The 24,295-nt window shown below is 40.2% G+C and overlaps 1 protein-coding gene and 2 non-coding genes across 7 annotated transcripts in view; all 3 read right to left on the minus strand.

Moving 5' to 3' along the window:
• The window catches only part of pum1 (pumilio RNA-binding family member 1), an 83,116-nt gene that overhangs the window by 21,360 nt on the left and 37,461 nt on the right, over positions 1 to 24,295 (minus strand). For 3 of the 5 annotated variants that reach the window (XM_059654393.1, XM_059654394.1, XM_059654392.1), the window contains exons 5-12: positions 21,583 to 21,856; positions 17,405 to 17,498; positions 15,484 to 15,603; positions 12,729 to 12,755; positions 12,045 to 12,190; positions 10,750 to 10,888; positions 8,711 to 8,854; positions 792 to 1,085 (exon numbers count right to left, since the gene is read on the minus strand). In XM_059654393.1, the coding sequence (XP_059510376.1) occupies positions 792 to 1,085; positions 8,711 to 8,854; positions 10,750 to 10,888; positions 12,045 to 12,190; positions 12,729 to 12,755; positions 15,484 to 15,603; positions 17,405 to 17,498; positions 21,583 to 21,856 (1,238 nt within the window). The remainder of the gene's footprint in view (positions 1 to 791; positions 1,086 to 8,710; positions 8,855 to 10,749; positions 10,889 to 12,044; positions 12,191 to 12,728; positions 12,756 to 15,483; positions 15,604 to 17,404; positions 17,499 to 21,582; positions 21,857 to 24,295) is intronic. The other 2 variants (XM_059654396.1, XM_059654395.1) reach the window with 1 other exon arrangement.
• Positions 9,998 to 10,083, minus strand: LOC125465204 (small nucleolar RNA SNORD103/SNORD85). Its single transcript, XR_007250198.1, has one exon. It is a non-coding gene; the product is annotated as a small nucleolar RNA SNORD103/SNORD85 (small nucleolar RNA).
• On the minus strand, positions 13,194 to 13,283 carry LOC125465207 (small nucleolar RNA SNORD103/SNORD85). Its single transcript, XR_007250200.1, has one exon. It is a non-coding gene; the product is annotated as a small nucleolar RNA SNORD103/SNORD85 (small nucleolar RNA).

Below are 24,295 nucleotides of genomic sequence, written 5' to 3' on the forward strand. Positions count from 1 at the left end.
TTAATGTATTTTGATGCATTCTTCGGTCTTTACAAAAGAAAACTAAATGTGTCTAACAAAGAGATAAAGAATGGTTTTTTGTTTTGAGCATAAAACTCAAATCTGTTCATGTGGACAGCTCTGCGTAGGAAATTAAATGTTGTTTTAACACCATGGCCTCCGTAGATCAGAAACTCTTCACTAACTTCCAAATATGGTCCATGCATGCCCTGAAGGAACCAATCCCAACACACATTTTTGTAAAACTTGTCACTGTCACCATGGGTTCAGTGAAGCGTAACGGCAGATGTGTCAAATCCATGCAGCATCCATTTAAAATGGTAGACAGCACTCAGCCACAGATACAGATATGTTTTCAAATTGCCCTGTGTCAGAGAAGGGTATTTCTAAGCAAATATTACAGTAGAAAAACAGGTGATAGCACACGTGAATTAGCAAAACAAAACAATTAGAATAGTGCTGAGGAGTCCTTCGATGTGATAAAACTGACTATGACAAGACTGAAGTATCACGTTGCAATTTGTTAAGCATATGTCATTACCATTTAGTTTGAGTGAATGCATCAAAACCGAGAAACAGATTATTGCCTGGTACTTTGAGTTTTTAAACTTTGGAGGTGGTTTTAACTGAAACTAAATTAGGTTTTGGTTTCCTAAGTACATCTAAAGGCCACAATTAATTTTACAACAATATTTTTGGTAGGCAGCCAATCAGCGATGGAGACACATGCCTGGCAAGAAAACTTGACACTTCAGTTCAATACAGCTGCATTCCTACAATTACAAATGTACCTGCTGATCCAAATCCGCCAAGTGCAGATCCAAGTGTAGCCCCAAGTGAACTAGTGCTTCCAAAGCCCAGGGAAGTGCTGCCTGGCTGGCCAGACCCCTGAGAGAACAGTGAGTTGCTTTGTGAAGTGCTCGACAGAGAATTGTTACCATAGAAGGAGTTAGAGGCCAAACTATTGGTAGGCTGTTGCTGCGGCTGTTGCTGTGGCTGTTGGTTGCCCATTGGGCGAAAGGAGCCATTTGCTGTCCCGGCGAGGCCACTTGCTGTACCGTTTGCGGAGGCGGCAGCGGCAGCAACTGTTGGAAGATAAAACAAGATCCACTGCAATGCCGGTTTTTAAATGGGAATGGAGTAGGAACAGATATATTGCCAACTTTGTTATGATTTATCTATGTCTAGGAACACCACTGTCATGGAGGGTGGTACCGAGCCTCATTCCACTGGAGATTTAAACATCTTTCTTTACAACAATTTGTGGTTACAATGTTGTCACAAAGGCACGCATGTGACCAACCCCATTCCCGCAAGATCCTAGTAGAATTTGATTGTTGCTAATACTGCCTAACAAAATAACACAAGGTTCGACAGCATCTTTAATGCAGCAGAAACAAAATAAATGGCTAGGACTGCTGCCTCACAGCACCAGGGACCTGGGTTCAATTCCAGCCTTGGGTGATTGTCTGTATGGAGTTTGCCCATGCTGCTTGTGTCTGTGTGGATTTCCTGAGGGGTGCTTCAGTTTCCTCTCAGCCCAAATATTTGCAGATTAGGTGGATTAGCCCTAATAAATGCAGGGTTATGGGGATACGGTAGGATGCTCTTCAGAGTGTCAGCAAAGACTCGATGGGCCAAATGGCCTCTGTCTGTACAGTATTCTATGAAAAATATAAAGTATTAGGTCATTAAACGATATAATTTTTGATTAAGTTGTGACATCACTACATGTTTAATAAAAGCAAAATATGCAGATGCTGCAAACTTGAAATAAAAACAAAGAGGGCTGCTGTATGACTTCTTTGAAACTTGTAACAGTTGCCCTGGTCTCAAAGTGTTAACTTCCTTTCACTCTCCAGAGACACTGTCAGACCTGTAGAGTTTCTCCACTTACAGTCCACTGCGCCTTGATTTATTGCATCTCTTTTGAACTTACTTGTGGATGATGTTGGCTAAACCATCTTATTCTGTATTCCCAATTGCCCTACAAATGTGGCATTCGTTTAGAATGCAGTATGCAATGGAGTCACATATAGTAGGAGCATATTTCTGCAGATGCTGTACTGATAACAAATGCTGGAGATCACAGCAGGACAGACAGCATTCAAGGAGAGACAGCAAGTTAACATCTTGGATCTAGATGGCTCTACATCACAGCTGAAGTACAAAGAAAATTACAGCACAGGAACAGGCCCTTCGGCCCTCCAAGCCTGCGCAGATCGAGATCGTCTGTCTAACCTATCATCTATTTTCTAACGGTCTGTGTCCATTTGTTCCCTGCCCATCCATGTACCTGTCCAAATATATCTTAAAACGTGTCTGCGTCTACCACCTCCGCTGGCAACGTGTTCCAGGCACCCACCAGCCTCTGTGTAAAGAACTTTCCATGCATATCTCCCTTAAACTTTCCTCCTCTCACTTTGAACTCATGACCCCTAGTAATTGAGTCCCCCACTCTGGGAAAAAGCTTCTTGCTATCCACCCTGTCTATACCCCTCATGATTTTGTAGACCTCAATCAGGTCCCCCTAAATCTCTGTCTTTCTAATGAAAATAATCATAATCTACTCAACCTCTCTTCATAGCCAGCACCCTCCATACCAGGCAACATCCTGGTGAACCTCCTCTGCACCATCTCCAAAGCATCCACATCCTTCTGGTAATGTGGCGACCAGAACTGTACACAGTACTCCAAGTAGAACCTAAGTCCTAACAACTGCAACATGATCTGCCAACTCTTGTACTCAATACCCCACCCAATGAAGGAAAGCATGCCATATGCCTTCTTGACCACCCTATTGACCTGTGTTGTCACCTTCAGGGAACAATGGACCTGAACACCCAGGTCTCTGTTCGTCAATTTTCCCTAGGACTTTTCCATTTACTGTATAGTTCACCTTTGAATTTGATCTTCCTAAATGCATCACCTCGCATTTGCGAGGAGGAAGTGTGGAGGTTTATGCTATAGTTTGGGGGTGAAGGGTGATGCTTGTGTGTGGAGGGTACACAGTGTTAGGGGAGAAAAGACCTTGATGGTTCAGAAGTCACATATCGGTCAGACTACATAGGGGTTTTGATTTTCTTTTGGTGACTGTGTGTACGAGCAGTTTAATTTTGACAGCACCAGGGACCTGGGTTCAATTCCAGCCGTGGGTGATTGTCTGTACGGAGTTTGCCCATTCTGCTTCTGTCTGTGTGGACTTCCTGAGGGGTGCTTCAGTTTCCTCTCTGTTCAAATATTTGCACATTAGGTGGATTGGCCTTGGTAAATGCAGGGTTATGGGGATATTTCAATTATTCTCTTTAGGTACCAGATATACTCAAAAAACTGAGCTGTAAAAATAGGAATGGTCAGGAGTTCAAAATAGAGCCAAGTTAAATGTTTGGGTTGAGTTGAAAACATTCTAATGATTGTGCTATCACAGACTAAAACTTCCCAGAATTTCACAGCAATAGGTAATTGCACTCAATTTGCCAGAATATTATTGGCATGTAAGGTCTTACAGTGCATAAGAGAAGGGGTGAACACATTTAGTCCTAGAACAAGTGGGGTTTAAGCTACAATAACTATGCAATAAGTGTTAACTTTCCATTTGAGAAGCACAAAATTTGGCATCAAATTAAAACTGATTAAGGGAAATGTTAATACATAGATTCAAAGTTAGTTTCTCTTTATATGCAGAAGGCATACAGTGGTGAGCCCCAGGGGTTAGTACTGTCATAATATAAAATACAGACCATTAATCTTTTCAATCTCATGAATAAGTTTACAAGCTTTGGATTATGGTTCAAGAGAAACGCAGCTATAATACAGGGTTACTGTACGTGTGTGTAAATGCATAGAACTGTTGTAAATAAGATCAGGGAGTTACTGGCACAAATTGCCATGTGGAAATATGATGTTCTGGTGATAACAAAAACCTGGCTCAAGGAATAGCAGGACTGTGTTAAATATTTCAGTGTACAAGATGTTCAAAAAGTATAGAAGGGAAAGAAAAGAAAGGGGAGAGGGGGTAGCAGCAGCACTAAGGACATAAGAACTAGAAGCAGGCATAGGCCATTCAGCCCTTCGAACCCACTCCGCTATTCAATAAGATCATGGCTGATTTTTTTCATGGACTCAGATCCACTTACCCACGTTCTCACTGTATCCCTTAATTCCTTTATTGTTCAAAAAAAATCTACTTTAGCTTTAAAAACTTTTACATGAACTAGCATCAACTACTTCACTGGGCAAGGAATTCCATAGATTAACAACACTCGGGGGGTGAAGAAGTTCCTTCTCAATTCGTTCCTAAATCTGCTCCCTCTAATCTTGATGCTGTGCCCTCTTGTCCTAGCTTCACTTGCAAGTGGGAACATCCTCTCTACTTCTATCTTATCTATTCCCTAAGGTCAATATTGCAAGGCTGGAGAAAGATGATGTCTCAGAATCAGAATAGATTTAGTTTGAGCTGAGGAACGAGGGGGGCAAAATTACGTTTGTTAGGCCGAGTCTATGGATCATTGAGCAATGGAGGGTTTAGAAAAATAAATTTGCAGGGAGATTCCAGGGAAAGCAACATTACATGCTGCAGATATCATGGGGAACTTCAATTACTCAAACGTAGACTGGGATACAAGTACTGTAAGAGGCAAGTGTTCTAGGATTGTGTTCAGGATAACTTCCTGTAGCAGCGTGTGTCTGGTCCAACAAGATTCTTGGAGATGAGGTGGGCCAAGTAGATACAGTGTTACAGGGAGCAGAATTAGGAGTGATCATTGTATTGTTAGGATGAAGGTAGGGAATGACAAATGTCAATCCAGACAAAATCCAGAAAAATCATCTGGTGGACAACAGACTTCAAGGAACAAAATCAGAGCTGGACCAGACAAAGTGGAATGAAAGATTGGCAGGGAAAGCTGTATGAGAACAATGGGCTACCTTCAAAGGTGGTGATGGTTAAGTAAATCAAAGGGAAAGGTAGGACAAACAAATCCAGAGCTTCCTGGATGACAAAAGAAATGGCAATGGAGAATAGGATTAAGATAAAGAAAAGGAAGTAAATTTGTGATAAGTGCTAATTAATTACTATAATTGAGAACCAAGAGGAATACAGAAAGTTCAGAGAGAAGGGAAACAAGCTTAATGGATAAGCAGAAAGGAACTATGAGAAAAAACTGGCAGCTGACACATAGGGAAATCCAAATGTTTTCGATCAATGTATAATTAGTCAATTGTGGTACAAGGACGAATGGGGCCAATTAGGTACCAAAAAGGGAATTACCATGTGGAGGATCACAACATAGCTTAGATGTTAGATGAACAAAGGAATCAGCCTTTACCAATGAGACAGATGCTTCTGTTCAGGCCAAAGTGACAGAGGAGGAAATTCTGTCACTAGAATGGTTTAAAGTTCATAAGGAAGCAGCATTAAGTTGACATGGAGGTGCATCTAAAGACAGTGAAGGAAGCAAAAGTGGAACCTGCAGGGCGATTAGGAATAATTTTTTCAGTCTTTCTTAGATTCAGGGGAGGGGCCAGAAGACTGGAAAATTGCAAACACCACATCTTTAACCTATTCTGAAAAAGGGCAAATCCAAGTCAGTTCAACTTCAGTGGTTGGGAAATTTTAGAAATTATTATTTGGGATAGATTTAGTAGTCACATGAAAAATGGCAGGTGGATTAATAAGAGCTAGCATGGATTTCTGAAAGGGGAGGTGCTTTACTAACTTTGAACAAGTAACAAAAAGGATGAATGGAGTTAATGCCGCTCATGCAGTGCACATAAATTTCTGAAAGATACTCGACACAGTACCAAAGTGCAGACTTGTGAGAAAACAGTTTATAAACTGTAAAATGGATAGCGTTCAGTTTAAAAAGTAAGTTGTCTAATTGTTGGAGCGTGCAGATAGATGGTAGATGAAGGGCAATGCAGATGAGTGAGAGGTGATGTATTTTGGTAAGGAATGGATTCATAATACAAGGAGCACACTTCTAAAGGGGTACAGAAACAGAGAGAATTGTGTGTATATATGGAAAGGTCCCTGACATGGCAGAATAAGTGGAAAAAACATTTCATTAGGAATTGAGCATTGTGGGCGTTATTAATAGGGCACAGCATATTAGAGCAAGATGGTATTGCTGAACTTGTTTGAGACAGAGTCTGTCAGATCTCAGTTGAAATATTATGCAGAGCTTTGGGTGCTACATTTTTGGAAGGATGTGAACGTACTGGAAACAGCACACAGGAGATAACTTCAGAAGATAACTGGAGAGGGTGGGACCCTTCTATTTGGAGAAAAGGCAGCAATGAGGAATTATGATCATTTGCCTTCAAAATCATGATGAGGGCTGGATGTGTCCACTTGTGAAAGGTTCAAGAATGAGGGGACACAGATTTAAAGTGATCTGCAAACAAAAAATGACAAAGACAAATCATTTTCACATGAATACTTTGCGTCCAAAATGCACTATACAATGTGATGGAAGCAGGTTCAATTAAGGCACTGAACAGGGCAGACTATTTAAATAGAAAGAATGTGCAAGCTATGGGATAATGGAGGAGAATGGCATGAAGTCTTGATACTCATTTGGTGAGCCAGTGGGGGTATAATGGGCTGATAGGCCTCCTTCTGCAGTGCAAAACACCTCTGATTCTATGAGCCAGGACGTATTAAAATGCCCACCAAAATTACCTTACTTGAAAGGAGTCATGGTCAAAGGAATTCATAAAGAAATGTCTAAACAGTATGACTGAGACTCTTGTCTTGAAAGGCTGCCCCAAGGAGCAATTACCTGGACACTGAAATTCATCACCTGCAATGTATAGCTCACAAGTAAGACCAACAAGGGTCACTGAGAACAAGACTTGACAAAATGGGTATTGCTGGAATAAAGACTTCAGTCTCAAACAAACAGAGGACTAAAACCATCCCTGACCCCAAAGCCACATAAGGATTACAGAGAAACTAACTAAACCATCGATACTGTATGGAAAAAATGACTTCTTTCATTGTGAGCAATTAACCAGCAAAGAAACATCAAAGAATCCCTCCTACAAAGAAGCAGGATTTAAAGTCTGTATTTTTCCTGTGGGTATACACATCCTGAAACCTGGAGTAACATCTGAGAATTTGCAATACTATCCCTGTTTCTGGATGTGGTGCCCAGTTCTGCAAAAAATGATCTGCTCTGAGAGAAAGCTGACTGCAAAACTTGAGAATTTCAGTAACTACAACATTCATTGCAACTGACTACAGTAACATGCCCGGGTACTCATGATCAGTCTAAAAGATGACCAAAGGGCTCTCTTCCTTTATCTTTTCTGTTGGGCATTGTTCCTCAGTAACTTTACATACATGAGAACGTGTGTGTTTGCATGCGCACGTGTACATACACTGGCTACGCGGCTGCACGAAGACTTTTTGACATTGTGTTTTTATTATTTTCAGAGTTCAACAGTTCACAAATTTCTTCTTTGACACAAGAAAATGCTATTGACTGCTCCCTTTGACTCAGAGTAAAAACAGCTAATTACATTCTTAATTGGAGAAGTGTCTTGCAGAAAGAGCTCAAAAATCTTTATTGTGGCCAATTGTGGAGGTTGAACAAGCAGAACCAGTTCACATCTTTACATCAGGTTGCAACAGTACTGAGACCACTGCGTTTCTGAATCTACATTAACGGCCTAAAATCAGGTATACAGGGCACAGTTTCAAAATTTGTGGATTATGCAAATTGCCAACTTTGAGGAGGACAGCAAACAAATTCAAGAGGACGTAGACAGTTGGAATGGACAGACACATGGCAGGTGCAATTTAATGCACAGGAATAAAAAGTGATTTTTTGGGAGCAAGAACATGAAACAATGAAAATTAAATAGTACAATTCTACAGGGTAATACAAGAACAGAAGGACCTGGAGAATACATGCCCACAAAGCACTGAATGGGATGGTAAGTTGAGAAAGCAGTTAAAAGCTTGATGAAAAAGAGTACAAAAGAAGTCTTTTACATTTCTTCTAAAACACCAGTTTGGTCTCAACTGCAATACTGTGCACACAATTCTGGGAATGCATTGGGGAGGGGGTGTTGAAGATTCATGAAAAAAAGACTGCAAAAGAATTGCTTCAGTTACGTGGATAGGTTGAAGTTGGTGTTGCGATCCTTAGCAAAATGATCATCAAGGGGAAAATCTGATAGAGGTATTCAAAACCATCAAGAGTGGTGGCAAACTTACAGGGAGATCAGTTCATAGCGGCAGAAGGGTAGGGAACATACCACACACAAAAAAACGTGACTGGCAGAGGAACCACATATTTTTAATAAGTTATATCTGGAATGCATTGCTTCAAAACGTATAGTGATGGATTTAACATCGGCGTTCAAAGGCACCTGAATAAGCACCTCAAGGGTTAAAAATAACACCTACAGAGCTGGAGGGAGGAAGGGAGGGTTGGAGCTGGCAGGGTGGGGTAGCAGGAAAAACTGAACTGTTGTTTCAAACAACTGGCATACGCTTGACGAGTCAAAATGCCTCCTTTTATGCTGTAACCATCTTCAGAATTTTAAAACTGGAGCAACTCACTGCAGCAGAAACAGATTTGTGGAGCAGGATCTAAAATGACACAATGACCTACCATTATTGAGTTAGAGGCACCAAAAATGATAAACGTTTGCACACATAAGTGATTTCCTTCCCGTCTTGAAATGAGACAAACCTTACCTGCCTGTGCTGCAGACGGACTTATGATTACAGGTGCTGGGGCAACGAGCCTTACAGGAGCTCCAAGACCATTCCGAGCCCCAGTATTCACAACAAGGGCACCAGTCTGGTCATAGTAAGCAGCTGGAGCTAGGACTTGATAACCTGAAATTTAAAAGTGTTCAAGATATACCCATTTGTACGTAGTACCATATATTGGCTCGAGTAGTTACAAAGAAATGCCAAAGTGAAATACAGTAATGTGAAACAGCCTGGCATTTAAAAAAATCATCATCAACACTTTACAGTTCAGCATTCATTAGAAGGTCTTCAGCGTATCAGCTGACAAATTTACTATGCAGAGCGTGACAGCCATACATAACAGAAATATAGCCCACAATCCCCAGCAAAGGAGATGAAAGAGGCCTCAATACCTGCATGCTAGGTAAAAAGTCAACAATTTCTCAGTGGAAAATCCCCCTTTGGAAGTTTTCTCTAATCAAACTGCCTACCAGTCACAACAGTCATCAGCATCCAGGATGGCCTAAAATGGGTTCGCAACACACTGAAGGTGGTCTCCCTCACACACCTCACTATCTCCCAACATCACATGCCTTCACAAGCTGTCAGTTTACTGCACCTTCACTGATGCTGTTAAACCTACCCTTTATGACTAGATATTCCATACTCTCCTGACTGAGATTCCACATGTCAATTCAACTGAAGATCCACTGCTTTTATCTTCGTTGGCTCTTGGCAGTCCAAAGCCAGCAATCTTATTCCTGACATTTAAACTTCATCACGGCTCCTTCACTCATCTTTTGGCTCCTCAGTGTCCCCTTCCTAAATCTCTTTCACCATTTCAGGTTTTTAGTGCAACCCCTTCCTTCTGCCAAAGGTCTTCAGGTCACTTGGTCCAATGTTTTGGAATTCCTTTTGAGAACCTGTCAACTCCTCCTCCGTGTTTATGAACTTTTCAAAACAACCTATATTTTTTCTTTGGGCAAGCTATCTTCTTTTGCCAACAGTAGTACAAAGCTTTGATTATATCCCAGTAAAACACAGACATTTTTCCAAGCCAAATCTGCTTGGCAATCACAGGTCTTGAAATCATTATCTTTCAACTCATCTGAAAATCAACCCGCTCCCATAAAGTTACATTCAGACATGAAAACTGATAATAACATGGCAATTTTGGATTGAAACACTCTTACTAAAGTAGTTCCAGTGAATTTGTAATATGTAGTGCTTCAATCAAATTAGTAACTAGGCTTGAAGTGTGTTATTCAAAACATCAAACTGTTACTGTCTGGCTCAGATATGTTTGAGTACAAATAAAGTTCTCATAACTGAAAAATATTCTCAGTGAGGGCAAATATGTCATCACTGCCAGACAGATTCAAAAATGAAAATATTCCAATCAGTGCTTCACTCTAAAACTTCCAATGAGTGTGTAAACTGCCTTAAAAATCAAAGATTAATCTAATTAATACATTTAATTTGGCATTGTTAGCTTGTACTGCACTGGTTAGTTTTAACCAACTTTTCTGTGCATCTAATATTACAAATTGTGATAATGGTTTCTTTTTTGACCTTGTGTTTCAGCAGTGACTGCAAATCCAACAATAACACCAGCAACTTATGCAATAAGCAAATACTAAGCACTTGGAATCTTAGCTGGTGCTACAATCAGGTCTACAGGATCCTCAGAAATTGCAAGTAGAAAGGGTATTTCTAAAATTAAGTTAGTCTGTTTTCTCTAATTTAACAGTTACTAACATGCCTATGAAAGATCCTGTTCTGAGCAATCTTTAGGAGAGGTTTGGTTAGAATTGTTGTACAGCTGGCAGAAACGCGCTTTGGGGCAATTTGTGTTTTCAATTGAAAATTCATAAAAGTGAGGAAACCTGATCAATTACTTGTTCGACTTTATGAAGTCCTACAATTGTCGATTAACTTGTTTGTAATGCAACAAGCTTTCTTTAAACCATTACTCTACATCTCACATCACTGTCGTCAAGTAATGCATATATCTACAGCACCTGGAATCAATATTTTACCTGGCATTCCAGTGGCCAATCCCTGGCTAAAAGCCAGGGCTGAATTCACAGCGGCAGCGGCCACCAAGCTGTCTGCTTGTTGTCCTTGCTGGCTTTGATTTGGGGTCAAAGGACGCTGATTGGCTCCAGCTCGCAGAACCTGGAATAAAACATATTGGATGACTGGAGTTGATGCGTAATGCCCTGTTGAACAAAGTGATTTCACTAAGATCACAACCAGAGGATACTGTGACACAGATCATTACCATTCACGATTCAGAAGAATGTGTAACAGATGATTTATTCTACATAGTGAAGAGTGTCACCTCAGGCATGGTTATTAAATATCAAGGAAGAAAGGTTGTAAATGCATCTTACTAATCGTTTCGCTTCCTTTCTTGAATATGCTGACTGACCACTAAACTATTGCCATTCAGGCACCAACCAACTTGCGGGCTTCACGTGAAAATATGTGCCTCCACAGTGATCCTCATGGGCAGGGGGAGGAGAAGAGACAGAGACAAGAGACGGAGACAGAGAGAGTTGGGGGGGGGGGGGGGGAGGAGAGAAGGGCACAACCCAGCTATATTGTGCCCGCGCTCTCACATATCGGTCAGAAACTGATACACTGGTAATTGGATTAATTATGATTGTCCGAATCCCTGGTTGGGAAAAGCAAACTATAAAATACCCACCTTCTCCTACCCTGCATACACACCAAACCCCCAATGTGTTTTAGCAAAGGAGAAAAATTTCAACTCAAGTGGGTTGAAAGATGCACTTCCCAAGAATCGTCAAGATAGATTCAAGAGCTCAAATTTATATAAAGATAAAAGTCAACACCCAAGCACCAACGTTATCACTTTGACCTGAAGCAATATACTTGGTCTGTATCATATCTTTCTGAGTACAAGACTGAAATTCTAATTCATGAACACTGTTCTCAGTGAGAACAGGTGCATCATCATTGCCAGGCAGACCTTTGCAAACCAAACTACAACACTTAGTTGTAACACTTTAGTTCCACATGTAGTGCCTTTGAAGACCACTGGGGACAAATACAACTTCACAATTTACAACTTCAAAATCAAATGAGTAACATTCGGCAATGACTCAAATAATAGCCTTCCTTAACATTAGTTCATTATAAGCCATGTAAGCAAACATGTATATTCTATGATTACTTTTACTTCACAGTCTATGTAATCTTTCAAACACACAGTGAGGTAGACAAATCTGTTTCTATATTTACTCAGCTTCCTTGACTCAGTGTCAATTCACTCCTATACCAAGTTATAAATGGATGGATGACTTGCCTGTTGCTGCCCTTGCTGTGCCTGTGACGCAGCCTGCTGGTTTGCAGAGTTGTTAGCAGCTGCTGCTGCAGCTTGCTGCTGGAAGAGATTGGCTGGATAAACACCCCATGGAACACCATAATACTGAGGTGGAACCACTGCCGGGCCTAACACAGTAAAACAGAGATTGTTTTAAAAATGCACTTCACACAAATTTATCTTTTTTCAATACTTGAAACTATCTAGGTGAAATCATAACAAAACTTTCATTTAATTAGATGTTCCAAAAATGTCCTTAGCATCTACTGGACGTGCCATTCTTTTATGCAATCAAAGTATTAACACAGGATAGATATCTTCATATTTGTGTATCCTAATTTTCACCACCACCACCCCCCCCCCCCCCCACCCCCCAAACAGGTTAGTACAGTTATATTCGCCGACTATGCCTTAATAAATTCTGGATCTCTACTTTTCCAAAAAAAGAAAAGCATAATTAAGTATGGTTCATTACAGTGGATGTTATTTAATTAAACTAGGAATGGGTCGGTACCTCAGTTAAAATTAGCAGCAATTAAACCCTGACGACTTCTAAAGATGACCAATACAGAACAGTACGCTTGTCATTTAAACAAAAACGAGATTACACAGGCACACTTCAAAACACAGGTGAACGAAATTTCCTTCAAGGTGAATTGATCTCACCTATGCCATCCGGGGCCGGCCGTTTGCCTACACAGGGAGGATGGAAAGAAAAGTTGCTTTGACAATGAAGTCAACCACTTGTGTTGTCTCTTTGCTTCCAGATATATTAACATTGGCGAAGTAAAACCCAAACCTAACTTGTACATTACCCATTGAATACTGTGCAGTTACAAGACACACCTTTCAATTCATGCTCAGAGGGAGCCAACTGAAAATGGACTTGAAATGAATTGTGGAATAAAGGAAGCCTTAAAAATGCTTAATCTGATATCAACACCAATTAAACAAATTAAAAACAGGAGGAGTTCATGGTGTCCAATGGAAGCATACTGTCCGCTTAACAACAATGCATACCCCACTCCCCTCCATCCCTGCACCAAATCCCTTTAGTAAACAAAATCAGTAAAATTACATATGGTATCAACGAGTACAGATTTGAGGAGTCTTCAGTACCATCAACCTTGAGCTGGCTCAGATCTTTGAGAAGAAAATCAAAATTCTCATTATCAAACACTTCTGAGTGAGGGCAAGAGTGTCATCATTTTATCTGCCATTTTTGACATATTTTCTTCTTAACCTGAGCAAACAAATTTTCACCATCTTGGAGGTGTCCATGTTCTCTCAATGTGAATTTGTTTGGAATTAAGATTAAATTAGATTTAGCTGATCTGTCTTGCAAACTTTTATCAGTAATCCACTTGGAATGGGCATGAGATTTCACTCACTAAATAAGTTCATCAGAAGGATTTAAAATATGCAACCAACAACCAGTTATAATTAAAGAAAAAAATTTTTTAAAAACATGACCTGCGATGGTGCTATGTTTCTCAAGGCAACATTTCATCCTTCAAAACTTCAAATATTGAGCTAGAGTTTCATTGGATTTAGGAACCATGTTTCTGTTAAAAAGGAACTTTGCTGAAATAAAATTATACACACAATGTGTGAGGAGCATTTTAAAGTGCCTCCAGCGTACGAGGCTGTATTTCACTGTATTTTCTTAAATTAAAAGAGCAAATAATGTGCACATGAATTGTTATAATGCTCATGTTCCCGGACTCTACCTTACGTGAACAGTGTTTATACACCAAAAATCTTAAATATTTTCCAAACGGTATTAATCTGTGACAATTAACTATTAAAACAACAACTTGCACCTGCATTTATATGATATTTAAAACAAAAGAACTGCACGAAAGATGCATGATCACCATGGTAACCTGCCTGATCAGTTCAATGTCTCTTTCAAAAGCTAGCATCTTACTGCAAAACCCAAAAAGTCTCTCTCTTTCTCGCTTCCCTCATCCTACACTCAAACAAAACCTTTGCAAGCCAATTTTTTTTTGGCCCTTACCAGATACACATGAACTAGAATTAAAACAAGTTTATTACATCAACAAAAACAACCAACAGAAGAGGTCTTGCACTGACTTTGGAACACAACTTCCTTTGGTGACCACATTCAAACACGCAGCCAATAGGTAAACCAATTAAATTGACAGAAAAATTCAATGTGAACACACGCAGCAAGTATTTGAAAGGAACAGTAAACGAGACCACATATAGCAGCCTTTTAGAAAACCAACTTTTAGTTGCCAAATTTGCAATGTGCTGTGAATAACTGTAGTTAGTTTTGACATGGTCTATCACGACCACGTAGTAAGACACTGCTCAACTGCATGCAAAATGCAGCAGTCTTTTCCAAATTCAACCTGATCTTTCTAACTTTCTTGTCAGCTACTTTGTGAAACTACGAAGACTCAACACTACAGGCTGCACACTCAGACTGCGCTCAGCTCATTTTGAGCACCATGAAGAGATTCCAATCCTGGATTTCTCAACAGGTTTTTGATGTAAATTTTTGTAAGGTACAGTACACACAGTTGGGAAGTTGAAAATTGAATTCTCAATCTCCCAACAAGCTCCAATTTTTAAAACAATAATTGGGTGTTGGGGTTTGCTTAACATTCTAACTCAAATCCTGTCAAAGGCTTCCTTTTGGCTGAAACAAGCAAGCTGCCAAATTAACATATACCATGGACTATCTAGTCTGTTTTCTGACATCCTGATAGCTACAAGATACAATGGAAACGGATTTGTTAAGTCATCATGCCAAGTGACCTCTTATCAATGAAATCCATTGAGCAGAGACACAGGGCAAGTTAAACCTGGAGAGGTTAAAAGCTAAGGCAACTACACAGAGTCTTCCGTTTGTTCTTCTCCATGCACAACATCTTAAAATGATTCACTTTGTAGCTCCAAGTGATTTCCTTGAACAAATCTTGCCTGTAACCTGCATTTAGAAGACTCTCACTGTTTGCTTTCACCATTTCCCAAGTCAGCCCATTCCATGGATTTACTACTCAGCTCAGTTAATATAATGATTCTGCAGATTAGTTCTTAAATTACCCACACCCGTTTTGACACCTAAGTGCTGACTAAGAGATCCAACCAAGAGTGCCACCACTTACAAATGTACCATCGCCCGCTAGATTGTATTAAATCCAAAATCTTACTACGCAGCGCACTAACTAGAACAAAGTCCAAAAACAGAAAAAGTCATTCAGCTTATCCAGATTTCAGCACTCAGAGTAATGCAACTTTTTAGAAGTTGAATTCTTCCTTCACTCTTCACCTACAACTTCAAGTATCACCACTGACCTGCCTTTACCTTCTAACAGAGGAGGGCAATGTGCGGAAGGAAAGAAATCATCAAGCAGTGTTAACTGTCTTCATAAAGATCATTGTATTTTACCTGCTAGAGTTGCAGCTGCAGCAAGCCCGGCAGTGTAGGGATCTGTACCTGGAGGAGCAGCACTAATGATGTATGGATTGGGAACAAAAGTTGCTGGAGCAAGCCCTGCTGAAAACATACCTGTGCAACATATAAAAACCCTACATAAAGTATTTGGAATGACATTTTAAATTTGAAAGCAACAGAGTAGTGGCCCAATTGTTCAAGCACATACAAACCAAAATGTGGATTTGAAATGTCATAAATTAATGTTGATTAGCACTTTCCACAATCAGAATACAACAGCTTGCAAGTAATTACGTATTATTGCTGTTGCAGGGGTAAAAAAAAGGCAAGCAAAGAAAATCAGTTCCGCATTTATGGCACTCTTAAAACTTAGTATCTATTGCAAGGGAAAAATCAGATAACACTCATAGGAAGTTGATCCAAACTAACAACTCATTGTTACTTCAAAAACTCAGGGTCAAACACTTTTCACATATACAAAACAATAAGAAAATGCGTGCATATGTTATTTGTACACACCATAGTAGTAATTCAAATGCATTATTTAAAGGTGCCTACTATATTGCATTTAATTCGTGTAACTATAACTAAAATGGAATGGATGTACTGATACTGCTTGCAAGATTGCAAGTAACTAACTAATATTCTAGAAATTAGTTAGAATTAAAGTTTTTTTAAAACAATGTACTTCCCACTGCTTCAGTTGATAATGCTCAAAGTGTTGTCTAGCCATGACAGGCTAAAGAGTCATCCTGCGCAGACAGCTTGAAAACACTAGTAAAGCTTTAACTAACCCACCCATTCTCCAGCCAGCTGTGAGTGGTTCAAATCATTAGACTACGTAAAAGCTCTTGATACTGAATCGTTTAATTGAGGGCCATGAGTGTCTGAACTTCCAAATGTTCACAATGAATGCAATTTTGCATTTACATCAAAAAAAGCTGTACAATCCCATCATTACAAAGGTTAAGTGGTACCACTGTTTTGGAAAAACTTCTCAGAAGATCCAATAAAATGTACTTGATTCCAGTTGATGAATAAACAGCCATTGTAGATGCAAAACATTAGTGAAGCAATATAAGCTTTCTCTTGTTATCCCTGAAATGTTCTGTCATTGATCTTATAGAAACAACTATTTAATCTCTCCATACAGCATTACAATGCTATTACTGCCTTTTGACTACCCAGCAACACTGCACTGTAATAAAATGACAACTGCTATAAAGGTAAAGGTCGCAGCTTAAGCGCTTTCAAGTCCTCAAGGGGAATTTTAGAGTTTTAAAATTGAAACAACATTACATCTGAGAAACAAGTTACCCCTTACAACAAGTTACCGATCTGTCATTAAACATAATTTAATTTCAATATTCAGTTTACTCAAACATGATTAGAACAGTAAGGACTCTTAAGTAACAGATGAAAAGCTAGTGGTTAAGTTGATATTGAAAGGCTTAATAATACACTTAAGCGGTCAAGCAAACAGATTTAATTTAAATGGCTCTTTCGAGCCTCAATGCTCACACTTAGTACTGCTGCTCAATATACTGACACATCTCCACGAACACCCGATGACTCCACAAGGCAACAAGAGACGTTAATAGGGCCATTAAGTCTAGTTCCCAATTATATTGAATTCTTGTTCAAGTAACAGATGTCATCCTAGCCATTAGTCAGTAATTCTGCCAGAATTTACTGTCACCTGCCCTCCTCCCAATGTTAGTCACCAATTCATACACAATTGCTCTCTATAACTTGGATTTCACATTCGTCATTAAATCCTCAACTCCATTTGCTCCACATTAGCAAAGCTAAATATTGTGAACAGCACAAATATGTGAATGATGAAATAATTTCCTATCAGATACTCAGGGGAGTACACAGGTTTCTTAACAAGATGCTCTTGAAACTGGCTTACCTATGTGTGGCTGCTGGGCTGCTGCAAGGGCATACTGCTGCTGTTGTGCAGCTGTCAGCTGCTGAACCGTCAATGCATTCTGTCTCTGGAATAGCTAAAGAAAGAAAGTTTTAAAATGTAGGGAATACTGGTTGATTTACTGTGCTTATAGCTCCAGTGGTCTATATGTATTTCATCAACTAACTCAGCTGTTATCTCCTTCCAGAATTCTGCACATTCTAAAGCACTACTCCTCAACACAAATTTTAAGCTGCATTCATTCAGCAGTGAAAGACAGTGTTACCTTCTCCTCAAAATGGAAAGAATGGTGATTTTTTTAAAAATGCAAATTTTGGACATCAGGCATTAAACAAAGCCTCTACTTAGAATAGCGTTAAGCCAGTGTCACAATATGTGGAAAGAATCAAACTTTGTTGAGAGAATCTAGTAAAACAGTTAACACCGTATGGGATAACACAGCATGCCAGGCTGCATCAGAGAAGCAGGAAAGCTGATGTTTCGGGTCAGGACTAGCCTGGCCTGCTGTGTTCCTCCATCTCCACACTTATCTCTGACTCCAGCATCAGCAGTTCTTACTATCTCTAACACCATAAGGGGCTGGGTGAGTGGGTAATAAAGCCCTGAAATTATTAAACAGTGATTTTCAGTTGTAATAATGTAACATAATGCTGGGAACTTGGCCCTCTTAGCCCAAACACGGCGCACATCCACAACTGACGGACTCTGCTAGAAATGCAAAAATCAGTCAGGGTCTGTTAAGCGTCATACAACAGGAAACCAGACCCTTCAGTCCAATTCATTTGTGCAGACCAGACATCACATCTGACCTTGTCACATTTGCCAGCATTTGGCCCAAATCCCTGGAAGCCCATCCTATTCCTATACCTACCCAGATGGCCTTTTAAATGTTATTGTAACAGTCTCCACCACTTCCTCTGGCAGCTCACGCCACACATGTACCACCCTCTGCATGAAAAAGTTACCTCTCAGGTCCTTTTTAAAATCTTTCTTGTCTCACCTTAAACCAATGTCCTCTAGTTTTGGACCCCAACCCCAAGAAAAGATCTTGGCTATTCAAGAGGAGTTATTCCACATCTGTCATGATTTTATAAACCTCTACCAGGTTACTCCTCAACCTCCGATGCTCCAGGGAAAATAGCCCCAACCTATTCAGCCTTTCCCGATAGCTCACTCCCTCCAGTCCCAGCAGTATTCTTGTAAATCTTTTCTGCACCCGCTCATGTTTAATAACATCTCTCCCGCAGAAGGGTGACAGAAATTGAACGCATTATTCCAAAAGTGGCTGAACCAATGTTCTGTACAGTTGGAACACGACATCCCAACCCCTATACTCAATGCACTGACCAATTACAGCAAGCACACAGAATGCCTTCTTCACCAACCTGTCTACCTGTGACTCCACTTTCAACGAACCATGCACATGCACCTCTACGTCTCTTTGTTAGGCAACACTTCCCAGGGCCAAACCAGAAACTGTATGAGCCCTGCCCAGGTTCGCCTTACCAAAACACAATACCTCACATTTATCGAAATTAAACACGATCTGCCACTCGGCCCATTGGCTCAAGGTCCCATCGTGCTCAGATAATCTTCTTCAACTGTCCACTACACCCGCTATTTTGGGATCGTCTGCAAACTTGCTTGGCAAATCCAAATTACTTATGTAAGTGACACAAAGCAGTGGACCCAGCACCGATCCTTGCGGCACGCTGCCTGTCAGAGGCCTTCAGTCTGAAAATCAATCCTCTACTACCACCCTCCGCCTCCTACCTTCGAGCCCATTTTGTATCCAATTGGCTAGATCCTCGGCATCCCACATGATTTAACCTTGTTAACCAGGGTACCATGTCGTACCTTGTCGAACATTTTGCTTTAACACAATGTCTACCACTCTATCTTCATGAATTTTCTTTGCCACCTCTTCAAAAATACTTAAATCATGTTAGTGAGGCACGATTTCCCACGCGCAAAGCCAAGCCAATTATCCCAAAACAGTCCCTGCCTTTCCAAATACATGCAAATCCTGTCCCCGAGATTCCCCTCCATCAATTTACCTTCCACTGATGTCAGGCTCACCAGTCTATAGTTCCCTGGTTTATCCTTACAAAACCGTCTTAAATAGTGGCACCACATTAGCCAACCTCCAGTCTTCTGACACCTCGTCCATGGCTGCCAATGGTATAAATATCTCAGCAGAGGCCCAGCAATCCCTTCCCTGGCTTCTCACAATGTTCTGGGAAATACTGATCAGGTCCCAGGGATACATGTACAATTTTTCCTGCAGTAGCTCGTCTTATGTAATATTAGCTTTTTTCAGGACATAATTATTTATTTCTCCAAGTTTCCGAACCTCCATGTCGTTTTCCCACAGTAAATACCTGATGCAAAATATCCATTTAGTATCTCAGCCATCTCCTGTGGTTCTATACACAGCCGTTGATCTTTAAGGGGCCCTATTGTCTCCTAGTTCTCTTTTGCCCTTAATATACTTAGAGTCTCTTTGGATTCTCTTTATTTCTATTTGCCAAGGCTATCTTGCATCCCCTTTTTGCCCTCCTGTTTTCCCGCTCAAGTATACTCCTGTCTTTATATTCCTCTCAGGATTCATTCGATCCCAGCTGTCTCTAGTTGATATAGGCCTTCTTTTGCTGGACCAGAGCCCTAATTTCTCTACTTGTTTAAAAAAAAGTTTAGAAAAAGAATTAGTATTGAATGAAACTAGAGAAAGGTTACACCCTTTTTAAAAAATCGTTGACAGGTGGTGATTGACTTGCTGGTTGTAGCCAATGTAGGTTTGGATTTTTGGCAACTGTATTTTTCTTCCATTTTTTTCATTTTAATGAAGAAACACTCACGGCTTAATGAAGTTTTAAAAAAAGAGAAATATGTATTACACAATCAAACTTTCCCAACAGTTTGCAGGAGATATTTCTGTGTTGTCTATGTAGAGCACATTTTTCAGATTCTACTGAAACCCACCTTCTTCTGTGGTTAACCTGCATCTTCCCAGATTGGAGATGCAGGTCAGTTGGTAAACAAGTCTGAAGCAACTGATTTATATAACCTCAATTTAATAAGTTTTACTTTAATTTCAAATGTTAAAGATACAGGCAGCTTTTTGAGGCCATCTTTTACATGTTTTTGTTTGGTAAATAGATTTTAAGTAGCAAGAACTTTATTTTTGATCAATTCAGAATGGGTATTTCTATTAGATTAATTATGTTGTTTAGATCCTGCTAATGTCGACCTTTTTGGAAACTTAACTTGTAACTGCGTGCATCAGTATAGCAATCATATAGCTTGACAAAAACTAAGAGAAGTTTCTGAATTAGCATTGGCACTTAAAACAACTTGTGGCATTTGACTCATTCCTGCAATCCTCACAATCAGCTATGGTTCAAGCTACTCAATGAGCAATAATTAGACTAAGGAGGTTGAACTCAATTTCATATTCCTTTTAACCAGCTACCAATGAGTGGGGGAACATAGATATCTAACGTTATCTATTTGTTAGAACCTCAAGAATCATACTGGATTCATTTGCTAACTCTGCCTCGCTACAGATGCAACAAGAACCGCTGAGGTTTTCCAGTACTCTATTTTTATCCATCTACAACTGCTTTTCACAAGTGGACATTTTTGCCAGTACAACTTCATTTAAATGACACTGAATTCTAACTGCCATGGTTGTCAGGACCTTTGGAACTGCAAGCCAGTTTAGTATAAATATAACACTAGAATGAATGGGAAGGAACAAAAACAGAAGGTCACCAGGCCTGGCAGCATCTGTGAAGAAGAAAAAAAAAATCAGAGTTAACCTTTCGGGTCCGGTGATCCTTCCTCAGAGCTGGACCCGAAACGTTAACTCTGACTTTTTTTCTTCACAGATGCTGCCAGACCAGCTGAGTTTTTCTAGCGGCTTCTGTTTTTGTTCCCGATTTGTAGCACCCACAGTTCTTTCGATTTTAATGAATGGGAAGGAACTTGCAATAGTCAGGTAATGCTGGGAAATGAGGTACCTCAGCTTGTGAAAACAGTTAGCATATGCATCTGTCACCATGTGATCAATAGTTAAAAATGGATTGATGAATGCTTTAATTGATGAGCATTTTAACTCTCTAATTTAGGCTCAGGAGCAGAGATGCAGGCAAACTAACCTGTTGTTGAGAGCTGTAGTCAAACAAACTCACAGCAGCTGTTGCGGAATCCATCTGCACCTGGCTACTGGAATAATCAAACTGTAGCGAGTCCAGCCCAACAGGTTCCATAGAATCCAAGGGCACATTCTGTGACTCCACATTGTTGAAATCTTCTGTAGGTTTCACATTGTTATTGTTGGTCAGCTGACCAAGGCCTTCTGAACTGTTCTGGTTGGGTCCAAGAAGATCAACGACTTCGCTTGGGGAGGTCTGGCAGCTGCCAGGGGTACGGCTGCAAAGAAAAGTTCAACGTCATTCCTGTACACGCAACAAAAGTATCTCTCTTTGTTATTAGTACAGACATTTAGCAGCAACTGCACAAATTTAAATCAATTGCAGAAAACTGGAAAGGAACATGCAATATATATTGATCTTGGAGACGTGTAATCAACTTTTTGTTTTCAGAAATGCAAATTCAACTGTATAAAGAAACGATTTGTTTATCACGTGCAAAAGACAGTCTGGTCAAAATGCTGACAGTCTTCTTTCTTCTATCCATTCAGGGAAAGTGGACATCGTTAATTATCTAGAGGGCTTTTAAGGGTCAACCACACTGCTGCGGGTATGAATTCACATGTTGGCTATGTGCCGCTTTTCTTCCGTGAAAGGTATTAGATGATTTTTTTTATGGCAATCCACATTATATGGTCACCATTAAGCTAGCGTTTCATTCCAGATTTCACTGAATTCAAATTTTAAACCATCCGCCAAGGTACCATTTGAACTTGTATTCCCCCAAAACATTAGCTCAGATTTCTGGATTACTTGTCTAGTATCATTACTACAATGCCACTGCCTCCTTAAGTACTGATTTTTTTATGAAAAATGTCACCTCCGATCAATAATCAACTTTAGAGTTGTCATGGATCTAATATGCGCACAAACTTCTTTTAGTAAGCAAATCAGACACTGTTTAAGGCACAAAAATTGCTTAGTCTTTCAGCCATTTACTACTAATCAAAAACATTTCAGTTAGCCATGTGTCGCTGACAAAGGGAAAAAACAAAACCACAGAATGTTCCTTAAATGTAACATTATGTATGATACACTGGTACTTGAAATGACAGAAAAGTTTTTAAAAAAACTGCCTGGTTGGGTCCAACTTAATTTTCCTGCTGTAGAACATAGAACAGTATAGCACAGTACAGGGCCTTCGGCCCACCATGTTGTGCCAAACTTTTACCCTAAACCTAAGGTCTATCTAACCTCCATCCCTACCTTATACTATCATTCAAATGCCTATCTAAATGACCCCAATGAGGTCAACTCCACTACCCTCTCCAGAAATGCATTCCACACCCCTACAACTCTCCGAGTAAAGAACCTACCTCTGACATCTCCCTCCACTCACTTTAAAACTATGTCTCCTCGTAACGGCTACCTGCATCCAAGGAAAATGTCTCTGGCTGTCCACTCTATCTGTAGCTCTGATCATTCTGTATGCCTCCATCAAGTCACCTCTCATCCTATAGCAGGAAATATAGCCAATTTTATTCCTTTGTGTAGATTTGGAATCATGAGGTTACTATTTCTCAGGTCAGAAATTAACTGGGGCAGCAAAGTAGAGAAATACAAACATTAATCACAAAGCAGAAAAAGTTTTAAGGCAGCACAAGAATGTAATCTTCAGAGGAAAAGAATATAAAAGCAGGGGCAATGTTAAATTATACAGAGCCTTGAGTGTTCACAGTTTTAATCTCTGGACTAGAAAAGGGCATTGAAGCATTTGTGAGAAGAGCAGGAATGATTTACAAAGATGTTATCAGAATTGTGATGCAACCACCATAAAGGAGTGAACGGGAAGGGTTGCTTTCTCTAGGAGGAGTCGTCTTAGTCTCTCTCATGGGGGATTAAAACTTATGCAGTGACTCAACAGTGATGATGGTGAGAAACTGTTCCCACACACATGCACAGAAACAAACGCAACAAATACAAAACTGTCACCAAAAGATCAAAATTAAAGTGGTATGAACCTGCCACATGGACTGTTAGAAGGAAATGGGAATATAACACATGAGCAAGAACAGAAGGGACGGTTATGCAGGAGGTTCACAATAATTAAAAAAAGGTGGCAAATCTATTGGGCTGAAGTGCCCATTTGGGTGCAAATGACAATTACTGGCATTTTTAAATGTTAATACAGCGGAGCTAGAGGAACACAGCAAGTCAGGCAGCATAATAGGTGCAGCAAAGTCAACGCTTGGGTTTACATCCTTCATCAAGACCTGTAAGGGGGAAAGGGAGCTCAGATATTAAGAGGTATGTGGGGCTGGGGGAAGGTAGTTGGGATGGTGATAGGTGGATGCAGGTAGGGATTAGGGGAGATTGGTCAGTGGAACAGGTAGGGCAGATAGGTGGGAAAGAAAATGGACAGGTTGTGTGGTTGTCAAGTGGGCCGGGGTGAGGGGCGAGGCTTGGATATGGCAACAAGGCTGGGGGTGGGGAGATTTTGAAACTGGTGAATTCTACGTTGAGAATAGGCCAGGCAGCATCAAAGGAGCAGGAAAGTTGACATTTTGGGTCAGGAACCTTCTTCCGCTGACTCTGTCCTTATCTCTGTTCGGGAATAGGGGGTTTGAGGGCAGCAGTGTAGGAAACGCAACAGATGCAGTTGAGGGCATTACCAAGGGAGTGGGAAGGGAAGTTAAAATGATTAGCAACCAGAAAGTAT

This window comes from Stegostoma tigrinum, chromosome 24 (assembly GCF_030684315.1).
Source record: "Stegostoma tigrinum isolate sSteTig4 chromosome 24, sSteTig4.hap1, whole genome shotgun sequence".
NCBI classification, from domain to species: Eukaryota; Metazoa; Chordata; class Chondrichthyes; order Orectolobiformes; family Stegostomatidae; genus Stegostoma; species Stegostoma tigrinum.